At 30.4% G+C, this 14,140-nt stretch overlaps 1 protein-coding gene and 1 pseudogene across 1 annotated transcript; both read right to left on the minus strand.

Annotated features, from left to right (window-relative positions):
• Positions 1-320: 320 nt before the first annotated feature.
• LOC107426834 (endo-1,4-beta-xylanase 5-like) lies at positions 321-4,043 on the minus strand (annotated as a pseudogene).
• A 7,959-nt stretch (positions 4,044-12,002) lies between these two features.
• On the minus strand, positions 12,003-13,370 carry LOC107426833 (zinc finger protein ZAT10). The gene has a single exon (XM_016037129.4). The coding sequence runs from the start codon at positions 13,027-13,029 to the stop codon at positions 12,211-12,213; it is 819 nt and encodes a 272-aa protein (XP_015892615.3). The 5' UTR covers positions 13,030-13,370; the 3' UTR covers positions 12,003-12,210.
• Between the last annotated feature and the right edge of the window lie 770 nt (positions 13,371-14,140).

Genomic DNA, 14,140 nt, shown 5'->3' on the forward strand with positions numbered 1-14,140 from the left:
TCACATTGCTAATCTTATATAAAATTTGTACCTCTTTTTTTTTTCATTTATTTTATTTTTATTAATCCTTCGAAATAGCATTTTTTTTTTAATGTATATATAATCATTAAAATTACACCAAAAAAAAAACAAATAAAAATTAATATTTTCATTACCAAAAGAATATATAGTAGCTATTGTTTAAGTTTTTTTATGTAATAGTTTATTCTTATCATTGCATTTTCTACCATCACATTGCATAAAAATTACACATAAAATTTGTACCTCGTTTTTTTTTTTTCATTTTTTTTATTTATTAATTCTCTGCAAACAACAATTTCTCAAGCAGAAACTTGAAACAAACGTGTTGTGTGCTGGGATTCATCATCAACCCGTGCTGCCACACTCAAGCTCTGAGACAAGAATGAATTGTTGAGTGTCGGGTGAGAGACTTTAACTTGGTAATCTCCATGGAAAAGGGAGGTCTTATAGAAACCATGGCCATCAATTTTTCCATTGATTTCCTCCAAACCCCACTCACGCAATAGCTTATCAACAACATCACCAGTTGGCAAATTCTTGAAATTGTTATCGGTCAAGCACATTTGGTAGCACCCTTGAGGACTCCATGCTGCCCAAATTACAATTCCTTGCACTTTTGGATGTGATCTTCCCTCTCTTAATATCTGCTCCAAGTACGCCACCTGCCCACGTAGAAACAAGAAACTACAACTTGTTATCACTCAACGATTCACTCTGTCTTGCTCATTATTGTCTCATTCTCCGTCTTATTATTACTTTTATGACAAGTTAATTAAATAATAAAAACACAAAGAGCAGCCAAATTAACCAAAATAGAAAAAGAGTCTTTCTTTTTTTTTCTTTTTCTTTTTTTTAACCTGGTTAGGACTGCTTTTAACATCTACTTCTGTAAGCCAAATGGGAAATCCTGTTGCAGCAAGAGTATCAATGGAAGATCTTATATAAGGAAGATTAGGAGGAGTAGTAAAATGGGACTCAAGGCCAATCCCCAAACGAATATTGCCATTGCCAGGAAAACTTTGGATCTCTCTAAGCTTTGCAAGGTATTTAGCTGGTGTTGAGAACTGATCTCCCGGTTCCTCTATAGTGTTGTACTCATTTAAGAAAAATGTGGTAGTTCCATCAGCTTTGGAAGCCAAATTATAGAAAACCGATGAAGCTGTATTACCAATCTTGCTCTCGAAGAAATTGTGGTGCAAATTTTCATTGACAACATCCCAAGCAATCACTTGGCCTTTGTACCGGGACATAATGGAATTTGGCCTCCTTGAAGCAGCGGAAGAAAGTTATTGCCCTGAGAGAGATTTGACCCAGAAGGGTTGGCCTCGGACAGAAATCCCATGTTGTTTGGTGAATTGAAGCATTGCATCAGAGACTGAATAGTCTTCCTTTCCTTGATTTGCTTCATTTCTGTACCATTTCATTTCGTTCTCGAACGTGGTCACTGTGAATCGCCGCAAAGTGAACCAGTTCTTATACGCATTGTTGTTGAGGATGTTCTTGTTTATAGCGCAACCAAATGGGAAACTAGATTGCTTTTGTTGGATTGAGATTGTTGCATTTGGTAGAGGATTTCCTTTTGCATCAACATCTTTGATTTTCACATTCCTCTTATTTGCCTGCCAAATTTAGGTTTTGATGTTATATTTGCTATTGAATATGCTAAAAAATTAATTGGACTCACATTTGGATGGAATATGATTCTAGCTATATGATTGGTTTGTTAAAGACTCTGTCATTAGATGTTCCTTGGCAATTAAAGGCAAGATGGGCTAATTGTGAGGATTATATATTTGGCATTCACTTCAGGGCTTCACATATTCATGGAGAGAGTAATAATGTTGTTGATCCTTTATCCAAGTTTGCAATTTCTACTTTGGAGAAGACTTGGTGATTTCATCTTCTTAGTTTTTGTTATTATCTTCATTACAAGAATGTATAAGGTTTTGAGAACTATAGATTTTCTTTGTTGTCATTTTCAGGTTTTTCTTTTTTATATGTTCTGTTACTCTTTTTCCTTTTTGAGGTTTTTTCCCATTGAAGTTTTTACTAAAAAAGAATTAGATGAGGCCAGTCGGTGTCTTACAATTTTATCTGTCCTTATGGACTAGACTTTGATTATATATTCTTTCTTTATTTTATTGAATTTAATTAATTGTTTGTACGGTTGATGAGGTATGAAGAATGCCCATCCAATTGGGATGTCTCTACGCTATTACCATAGAAGTAATCTCTTTATTATTATTATTATTATTATTATTATTATAGGCTTGTGGTTTGAGGGATGTTAACCCAGTTGGGATATTCTGATTATTGTCCATTTTCCAACCGGCCATTTTAAATTATCAAACCTATTTACACATTTTGTACTATTGATTATTAATTATTTTTTAATAAATATTATTTTGTTTATAAATTATACTATCTGAAAAATTGAAGGCTTAAATAGCTTAATTTAAAAAATTAAAGGAATAAATTATATGTTATGAAGAGGGCTTAAATTGTAGAAACCTAAAGATTAAGGGTACCAAAATGCACAAAGAAATTGAAGGTTTAAATTACACAAAACTGAAAATTAATGATACTAAAGTGCAATTGAAAGAGATCATGGTGTAACACATATAGAAGATCAATTTGTAATTAGATCAATTTACACAAAAATTGAAACTTGATGGCCTAAATCGCACAGTTTCAAAATCTGGATAAAAAATGTGCAATTAATAAAATTCAAAATATTAAAGTGCAATTAATCTTAAAAAATGTTGTCCTTGGCATCTCTGCCTCATAAATAACCGTCTTCTTGAACAATAAAGATGACATTTGAACTCACTGACTAAGAATCATCATACCATTAACCCATTTAAGTACCATTTGAAGATTAAATACCAAACATATTAGGTCCTCATCTTTTCTAGTGTCTCGGTTTCTTAATTTTGTGTACTTTAAGCTGATGTGAATTTTTCTGATTACACATGGCACTATATTATTGGCCATGAGCACCAACATAGATTCCAAAAGGGTACACAGTATATACCTAAGAATTTCTGTACCTTCAAAAGTTTTTTGAGTTTTGAAGGGGCCTAATTCGCTGGTGCTTACTTTGCAAGATGATATAAGCCATTGTTTTAATTCTTAATAAATTCTTCTTTTATTTCCAAAAAAAAAAAAAAAAGAGAAAAAGTTCGTGATCCTTGGTGCATATTTGGTAAAAAAGTTCGTGATCCTTAGTGCATATTTGGTAACTTTTATGTTTTTGGTTTTCGGTTTTTTTTTTTTTTTTTTTTAATTTTAAAAAGGTTTTACTTTGGTTGAATATAATTGGTTTGTGCTTTAAAATAGAACATCTTTTCACCTAATTGTAAGCTTAAAATAACTAACTACAAAATTAAAGCAAAAAAATATAAATACTATATTGAAATCATTTAAAAATGATTGTACAATAAGTCTTATTTAAATATTTTTTTCTATTCATTATTATAAATGACTATCATAATCAGTTTATAAAAAGAAAAAATGACTATTATAATAGTCATTTATGATTTACCATACAAGCGTTACCAATCAAGGAATTAGGTTTTCATTTGCGTTAGATTAATATTTAGGTTGAACCAGCATTCAATATCTGCCAATTGTGAAGGTGGTATTTAATTTCATTAAATGATAAAGTTTATTGGCAATGCAATTAAAAACAATAATAAGAGGTTTGTAACCACAGAAAAAAGAAAAAACATTTGTTTTTCTTTTTTCTGTATGGTTAATTTATACAATTGGCCTCAAATGAATTGTTATACAAATATATGAAAAGGAAAAATTTGGGTTTGATTTCAACTAACCAGGAACAATTTGGGTTGGGGAGTCAGAATCCATCTAAGATTCTAGTTGAAGTTGGGTTGAAACAAGCAAAACAAGCACACAGAAAGACCCATGGTATCTGAAGCCCAGCCTACATAATGCTCTTGGGCTGTGGAGTCCCAAATGTTAAGCAAGTATTTGATCGGCGAATTTTCTTTTCTTTCTGACATTATGTAATAACATAAAAATGATAATAATTTAGGCCTTATCTTTTTATTTCTAGCCCCAAAAGAAGCTATTAACCATAACCCTTCATGTCTCTTTCGAGGAGGTGGTAGGATAAAAAAACTTGGAAAAGACACAATCAAAAACGGGTCCTCTTTAAATTCTTGACGGAAAAGGAAATGGCCTTCTTGCCAACCGTATGCGAGGTGCCATCTTAGTTTTCGTGATCAGTTTACTCAACTGTGTATTGATCGAAAGGTTGGATGGCATCGCCCCCAACTAAAATCCAAAACGTCCCCTTTTATTTTCTTTGGAAAATGTTAAAATTTTGAAGAAAATTCTTAGAAATTAATTTTTTAGTGCTCTGTTGGTTAGTAATGAAAGATTTAAAACTTATAAATTATTAAATTAATTTGTAATTTCAAATTGAGTGTGAAATTTGTCTTCAATAAAATTATATAAAACAAGTTTGTTGGGAAATCTTACCCCCCTTTTTTTTTTCTTTTTTTTTAATGAGAAAAACCACTTTCCACACTACTTTTTCATAATGAAAATTAGTTTTATCGACGGCTTGTTTAGATAACAGTGAAATTAGTGGAAATTTTATTTTTTTTAAAAAGTGATGATTTTTTTTTTAAAATATTTTTTGTGAGATGGAAAAGTATAGACCCAACGAATTAAATTTTTATCAATGTAGAGCAATATGTAGTAAAGTTTTTCTCACATATAAAGGTAATGTTTGGAGAATCTCAAAAAAAATAGTTTTGAAATTTTTTTAAAATATATATTTATCCTTAATTTATCATACAATATTAAATTTAATTATTTACAAGTCGCAACTTTTTTATTATTCACCAAATATAATAAAAAAAAAATTAATTTTCAAAAAACTAATTTGTAGGAAACTAAATTTTGAAAATCAATTTCTCTTTTAACTTTAATACTTTCTAAACAGGATCTGAAAGTCACAATTTTAACCTTTTGAAAATTATCCAAATGTTGAAAATTTTAACATTCCTAAAAAAAATTCAAATTCTGACCATATTTGACACTTTTGAAATGGGGTTTTAAAAAAATATAATATTCTCGATTCAGTTTTTGCAAATTAAAATTTTACACTTCCATAATTTAGCATGAATATAAATTTACTTTTTTGAAGATAATTTAGCGATAAAATTACTATTTTTCTCACATTTAGTTTGAATCCTCTTACATCTGATTTTAAAAAACAAAAAACAAAAAACAAAAACAAAAAAAATCAAAGTAATACCTTGCTCTCTATTTCTAAATTTAATATGGGCATAAGAAAGATTTTATTTTTGTGTTTTATTATTTATTATTATTATAGAAGATGGAAGGATTTGGACTTAATTATTATATGAGAAAATAGCAACTTTTGTATTGAAGAAGATAAAGAAATTCGAACTGTTAATCATTAGAAAATAGTAGCTTTAGTATGAGAAACAAGAACATACAAATTTTAGACAAATATGGTAGTTCAGGTAAGAACAATCCTATCTATTTTTTTTACACTGGATTCGAATTTACCAAAAAATAAATAGTGTCCAGGGACATATAATCAGTCCAAAAAAAAAACAAAAGAAAAAAAAAATTGATGTTTCAATAAAATATATAAAATCTAAATATGTGTGTCTTTGTGTGTGTATGTATAAAGTAAGACTTCCCATACTTACGCAACCACATCTCCAAATGGCGGCTATTCAATGAACTCTCATAGTCATAGCTAGCTACTTAAACGTAAAACAAAACAAACAGACAAATAAAAAAACGAAAAAACGAGACCAGTCTTCTTTCTAAACAGTTGAAGCAGCCATAATAGAACCACATGGACCAAACTTTTTATAGCAAAATGAATATATATCTCATCATCCCAATAATTTAAAGAGATCAGGATATCTATTCTATTTTTCTTTCTCCATTTTTTTTTTACTTCCATAATTGAATCTGATCATCCATTTAAGCACATAGAAAAATAAATTAAGCAGTTAAAATGTAACCCTTTTCTTGATAAAATATAAAATTATATCACCGATAGTACATGTAGAAAAAAAAAAAAAATCGGTTAGACAACCAATCCAATTTAAATGGTGTTTATGTTCAATAAAGTCAAGTTTGGATGCAAGTAGACACGCCAAATGTTATACGTTGGCCATGGACCAAGTCAACAAGTCACCAAGTACCAAGGACCAAGTTTGCTAAGCAACTCTCAAAACCCAAATGGAAATCAACTGTTTTTTTAAGAGACTTTTGGTGATTGGTAGGAGGGGTTTATCTAGCTTCTTCGTTATTTCCTCATAAAGGTTTATATATATATATATATATATAGAGAGAGAGAGAGAGAGAGAGAGAGAGAGAGAGTTCTCTCTAGCTGTACACTTTTCTGGTTAATCCTCGGGCTATGAAGTACTTCATTAATCAAATACTGACAACTTGGAAAGAGACTCATTATTTAGCATTAAATAAAAGAAAGATGGTGGTTGAAAATATCGAAGCCTCCCCTTTATAAGAGAGGTTCATGCATTATCCACTAATATTAAGCACATATACAACTTAACGCAAAACATGGTTGCCGAGAACGTGATGGTGGATCCACTCTTAAACAGTTATGTAGCTATCTTCGACAAGCACATCAGTGCCACCCAACTTGGGCGACCCACAGCCGCCACTTCCATCCTTCCATAAACGTAAATTAACTTAAAAAAAGAAAAAAAAAATATATATATATATATATATATATAAAAACAACCAAATACTTGTATTGTATTTAAATTTGGTGTGTAAACCTTTTATATACATATATATATATATAAATATAAATATAAATATTTTATTAATTATCACATCATGTCAAATATATCATTCACAAATATTATGGGTTTCAAATTAATTTAGTAATATAAGGTGGTATTATTTTATTGGTTTGTATTGAAGTTCAATTATCAATTTAAAGGCCTATTTATTTATATTAATTTTTTAACCAATAAAATAATAACATATTATCACATCAGTTGATAAACAAGTTAATATATTTAGCATTACTAATTAATAGTATGTATATTCTCAGAGACAATTCTAGTGCAAACTTCACCATTTCGTCCTGTATAAACTTGAATTCCATTCTCCTTATTCTCCAAAAAAATAATAATAATATAATAACAAATTTAGACATATGATGATGAAAAGTTTTAATTATAATAGTCATTTTTCATGCTACAATTTTGTATTTTACTCTCATGGGGATGGTTTATAGGGTTCATAACCTCTTATTATAAGATGCTTGTCTAGCTAACATTTTGATTCGACTCTACCCAATTTTTTCTGGTTCACCCCCAACAATTTTCACTTGTTTGACTTTGTTGAGTAGTTTTTGGGCATCTAGTGGACCTCTCATAAGGTATTTTTCATGTGGTCAACTTCTTTGCATTTAGTTTCAAACACCTATTGCTCTAACTAATTATCCTCTCTTCCAAATGTGATTTCTATGCTGTATTTTTTTTATTTCCCTCTATTAAGCTTATAATTATATGAAAATGTCTACAATTTGAAGAAAATATCAAGGTAACTGGATTTAACAAAAAACATAAAACAAAAAATCAGAAAACAGAAACATTACCAAAACCAGTACAGCACATTCACATTATACAAATCTAATTGCTTGAGAGAGAGTGTTTAGCTTACCTTAGAAGATATACTGTTATGGATATTAAAAATAGGATTCACATGCTAATCTTTTATTTATTTATTTTGTTAACATGCTAATAACTGTTCACTTGGTTTCAACGTTCCGTTAATTTATTTTTAATTTTTACAAAAGTATAAAATCTAATATTTCAAAACTAAACTTGTATGGATAACCAATTATATATATGAGAGCATTTGGATCTTAATCTTAGAATTCACATTAGCACGTATCTTAGGATAAGCTGAAAACTATCTCCAGAGATACCAATTACATGTATGGAGTTTATTTCTTATCAAGTTAATATGATAAATCAACCTTTTAAATATATCTATATATATATATATATATATTTGGTTATAATCAACCTTTTAGATTTAGTTTTAGAAATATGCCCAACCTAATTAAATAAACAATATTACCGAAAAGGATTTGAATGTTTCAAATCCAACGATTATTATTATAAATCTTAGTATAATATTATTATGCCAATTAAATAAGAAACTTGTTGAATTTATATACAATCAGTCTTGTATCAAATCAATCTAATAATACTATACTAAAAATAGATGAAATCAACTCACTATATTAAGTTTAAAAAATATGTCAAATCCAATTAAATAAGTTTAAACAAATTCATCAGCTGTGATTAAAAACCTTAACATATTGTTATAAGGTTAACTTAATAAAAGACTTAGCATATTGTTATAAGGTTAACTTAATAAAAGACTTTTTGTACATATATATTGACAATTGCCTTAAATAATAATTTCAAAATGTATTTGTTTTTTTTTTTTTTTGGGTAAGTAATAATAATTTTAAAATTTAGGGAATAAATGTAGCAACAAGGCACGTGTCTTGTATTGCTATTTGTTATTTATGTTGAGAACGTTTGGGATGTATCAACTGATAACCCTCAGGTTTGGCAGGTCATTATATATCTAACTAATCAAAAACCAATGAAGATACATTGGGATAAATATACAGTGATAATCAATGATAATCAACGGATAAATTTAAAATGATTAATTTTTTTACTAAAATTTTGATATATATGATATGACATCATTTAAATGGTTTATTTTTCCATATATATATGGCAATATCAATTTAACATTATTAAAAAACTGTTATATAATTGATTATCAAAATTTTGATAAAAAAAATTTGATATTTATAATATTACTCTAATCAATTTAGTTAACTTTCATATTTATAAATTCATATACAAAATAATTTTATAGTATAGACATCCACGTATAAAGATAGAAATCTCTTCATATAGTACGATAAACTTTACATATATATATATATATATATATATGGAGTTAAGGTTGATATGATATTATTGTGAGTTCAGGTTTATGTGAAGTGCTAACTATGACAGATCCCTGCATGCAGTGAAGTGATAATGGCCAAATGAAACAATCTTAAATTCTCAATTAACTAAAGAAAAAGGAGATCTAATAAAAAGCCAGCTCTTCATGATGAAAACTTGACCACATAAAGTACCTTGAAAATGAATGACGTGCACATATACGTTTTAATTCTCATTTCCTCTTTCTTTCACGTTTGTCCCGCTTACATTAAATAATCTCCCCCATTCTTTCTCCAAATCAAATTCTCATTAATTAATTCCAACCTCAGAAATTTTCATCATACATTTTTTTTTTCCCGTCACAATTTCGTGCAAACAATTTGTTAGAAATGCCAAGGATAAAATCAAGGAAAATGAAGTTAAAACATAATGATATCATTCTCCATTCATAATTCTGTCTATTTGCTTTAAAACATAAATTTGTAAAAGCGTTTTCATTATTATTTTAAACAAAATACAAATTAAAGTCCCATAGCCGTGGTCCACACAAATAAAACCTTTGTTTGGCTTAAAAACATAAGTAATCCGAATATATTTGGATTAATTAGCAGTGTGATCAAAAAGAACTAAGCCAAAAATTTAACATATTATAGAAGATATATAGGATTGAAAAAACCCCTGTATTCTACCATGAATATAACGAACATCCACATGTACACAAACATAAATACAATATACATATATAAAGTCCCACACGCAAATGCACAGAAACTTATGGTTGAATTTGTGGTGAACTTTTTTGCTTTACAGAATATATATCTATCTTTCCAAGTGTAAAAAACTGTCAAAGCAAGCAATCAAGCCAAGCAAGCAAATCGTCCTATCTAGCAAGCTACGTCTGTGATTCTCTCTTGGATATGTGCTTCTTATTGGACAACATTATATTTGCTTTTAACTTTTTGGCTACTATTTTTCCAAATAGCTAGCTTTTGGAGCTGGCCAAACAAGGCATACCCACAAGTGTTTCTGTTCCTTAATTCTCAATATCTTATATTAAAATATAATAATTGACAGATTATTCCAGATAGGACGCTCCCCTTCTATTTATTTATTTATTTTTAAAGTAAAAAGAGAATAAATATTATAATAAAACAAAAATAAATATAATATGTGTGTCTCTGTTTGAGAAGATGATAAGCACAAAAAGATGTCTGTCAAGGCCGCGATTGGAGGAACCGGCCGCGCTCACACGCCACGCATCATATTCATACTTTAGTCTTGACCCATCCATGTACATGTCGGTTTTGATTAGTATTTTCTGTAAAAATGTATTCGTATTCATCTAAAAGATATTTATTATTTGCAAACTCATCAAAGAAAAAACATTTTTTTAGTAAATAGTTTTTGTTTCTAATCCTTTCGAAAAGTAACCAAAAACAATAATAGTAATAATAATTGTTGGGTTAAAATTTTTTTCCTTTTTTTCTGAAAAAATAAAAAATTAATTTTTTTTTGCTATTAATTAAAAATACAAAACAAGAAACCAAAACCACAAAAGGATTCCTTTAGAATTTCTTTTTTAGGAAGTCATACTAAAAGCATTCCAAACATTTCATTAATAGACTAGCTAATAGTTTTACCAAAAAAAGAAAAAATAGACTAACAGGACAAATTGCTAATTGAAACCTAATTCCATTTTTCTTCCTTTGAGCAATGTGATGTTGTATTAGGTTGAAAGTTCATAAAACTAAAAAAGTCTGTGAACAATCCGTGTCCTTCTTGACATCTCATCACAGTAAAAAAATTTTAACCAAACCAATAAAAACCAATTGATTAATCCAATCCAATTGCATTGGTTTTATCATCAATTATTATTTTAAAATCAATCAATCCAAACCGATATAATAATATAATTAATTTTTAATTGGTAAATTTTTAACTATTAGTATGTAATATGCAAAAAAAAAAAAAAGAATATATATATTAACAATTTATGTTTTTAATTTATGAAATTGTTATATTAATTTAGTAAAATTTTACTTTTGAGTATTTTAAAACATATGAAAAAAAAATTAAATGGAGACATAATATTAATGTGTATTTCAATACATTTTTAAATATATGAAAAAAAAATTAAATAGAGAAATAATATTAATGTGTATTTCAACACATTGAATACGACCAATCAACACGGAACTTAGTTGAATTGGATTGAGAAATAAAAAAACCAAAGTGAATAAAATTGGTTGAATCATTTGCCAAGGACTATTGGATTGTATGAACAAACCTCAAATTACATACAAAAATAAATAGGATTTCCATTATTTAAAAAAAAAAAAGAAAAAGGAAGGAACAAATTACAACCATGCTTTTACTCCACCGTGTTGACATATAAGTAGGAAGGAGAGAAATTTAATACTCCTATATACGTATATATATTTTTATATATTAAAAAGAAAGTAGTGTCCTAAGGCACGCAAAAGATGTCGCCAAAATGTGTAATGTGGAATCATAATTATGCTAACATGTGCATTAAAGGCAAAATATGTGCCTACAACCACATGGGAATATCCGTGTCTCACCCCATGTTATCACACCCCCTTCCTACCATGCCCTCTGCACTACGCACCACCAGTGCCCACCATCACCATGTCAATGCCCGCAGCTGTACCTTCTCTGTTCACGCGGCTATCCACCCCCCTTATACGACCTCGTTTACTTGGATTATTTCCCAGTCAATTTCTTGAATTTTCTTTTTTGAATTCATAAATGAGAAGACCAAAACCAAAGACTACCTTGACTTCATCATCATTATTGGGTTTCTTAATTTTGTGTTTTCTTTATTTTTTGGATTTATATTTTAGTTTAATTAAATAAGAGAAACTATACGATTTATAAGAGAAAAAATATACATAATATATATATATATATATATACACACACATATATCCAGAATAAAAATTGAATTGAATAATAAATCGGCCAAATAATACACTAATTTATGGAGTTTTACAGAGGCAAATTAATGAACAAATTTTCCCTGTACAGAAACAATCATCAATAAGCGAAAGTCAACACAAACCACAAAAAAAAAAAAAAAAAAAAAAAAAAAATCATGAATTGTTTTTTTTTCTTTTTTCCAAACTGTAATTCTTCAATCTTGAAGATAATTCAACAACCGTGGTTTCTTCAACGGCAAAGGGCTCTCCGCCTCTTGGTCACCGGGAAGTTGAATTCTCCTACCGACGTCAAGAAATTCCGGAAAGGCAGGCAGATTCAGGTCGAAACCACGGTGGCTCTGACTAAGACTCTGGCTGGAAGCGCCGCCTTCCGACAAGGTGAGACTACTATTTCCACTCGCACCACTATTTCCACTCGCTCCGTCATAGTGACACCTTTTGTGACCACCCAAGGCCTGTCCCGTAGGAAAAGTCTTGTGACAGATAGAGCACTCGTGGGTCCTACCACTTGTAGGGGCGGCACCGCCAGCAGCAGCAGCAGCAGTTGTAGTCGAGGCGGTGGTAGTGGACGTGGCAGGATTGTTGTCAGCAGCGGCAGCGGCAGCATCGGAAGTCGAAGACGCTGACGACTTCCGATGACTGGCTTTATGTCCACCTAAAGCCTGATAAGAAGCAAAAGCCTTATTACAAACACTGCACTTGTAAGAAAGCTTCAAAGCCGGGGGCTGCGGCGGGAGCTGAGAGGCGACGGAGGCGGGAGCAGGAGCATCGCGGTTATCTTGTTTGGGAGGAGGGCCGCCGTGGCCGCGAGCGAGCATGATGAGGCAGAGAGCAAGATACTCTTCTTCAGAGGGGGTGTTGTGGTTGTCGACGTCGTCGTCGTCGAAACGAGGTCGTCTAGAGCGCTTTCTTTTCATCCAAGGCTCGTGAAAGCGGGAATGATTATTATTCTCCATGTCTTCGAAAGAGAAAGGAGGAGCGGTGCTGGGTGATTTCAGAGCTTCCAAGGCCATGATTGTTTGATTGTTTTCTTAGTGTGAGACTAAGAAGGATTTAGTTTGAAGAAGCGAGAGAAGAAGTGTGTATGATTCTGTGTGTGTATTGAGAAATTGAGAGAATATGGAAAATGTTGAAGATGGGAAGAGAAGAGGCAGGGTAGTGGGGTTTATATATAAAAAGTGGGGAGGTTTGGTGAGAGAAGGAAGTGAAGTCGGTCAACTAAGGAGGTTTGTTTAGGAAGGTGTGGAGTGGGAGTGGAGGGAGGGAGAGGCGGTGGACTGAGCTTGCTTTTTTTTTTTTTTAAATAAAGTTTTTAGACGACTTCTTCCAAGTCAAAAACTGTCTTGAACAAAAAGCCAATTAGCACAATATCTCTATTTTACTTAACTCTCAAGGTTTTGTGTGTGTGTGTGTGTGTATATATATATATATATATATTTTTTTTTTAGTAAATTTAGACCCGGCCATTTTTTTTGGTTGGTCTTTAGGTCGTATTGAGCACGCTTCTCTCTTTTTTTTTTTTTTTTTAATCTTTTACAACCGGATTTTAGCACAATTTTATCCCCACTAATTTTTGACCACGGTGGTCAAAGGCGAGACTGGTCAAAGGTTAGTTTTTGATAAGTACTATTTTTTTTTTTTTTTTGTCCCCATACTGTGGTGGTGGTGGGAGAGTGGAACTCTATTCCAAACGTTTTGATAGAGAAAGTAGTGCTTTACTTTATAAAGACAATAAATGACGATAAAATCGGGATGTTTAAACTGATCTTTAATTTTGTTAGAGATAGTGTTTTATTAGGTTGTTCCTAAAAGGTTAATTTTATGGGATGCAAACATATTTACTTTGTTAGAGAAAATATTGGCTTACTAAATTGTCTCCAAAAAGTTAAAAAATAAAAGAAACACTCAAAATATATATAAATATTTGTTCTGAAAGCACATACCTTGTACATGGACACATTGGCATATTATTAGCATCTTTATCATGTGATGGTAAAGTTTTATCTCTTTCTGGCAGAAGATGAATACTGATAATTATTTTTTTTTTAAGATCAATCTTTATCATGTAACAAAGATTAAACAATGAGCTCGGTGAAAACACAAAAACTTGCACGCCCATTGGAA

The sequence above is a fragment of the Ziziphus jujuba genome, chromosome 9 (assembly GCF_031755915.1).
Source record: "Ziziphus jujuba cultivar Dongzao chromosome 9, ASM3175591v1".
Classification (NCBI taxonomy): domain Eukaryota; kingdom Viridiplantae; phylum Streptophyta; class Magnoliopsida; order Rosales; family Rhamnaceae; genus Ziziphus; species Ziziphus jujuba.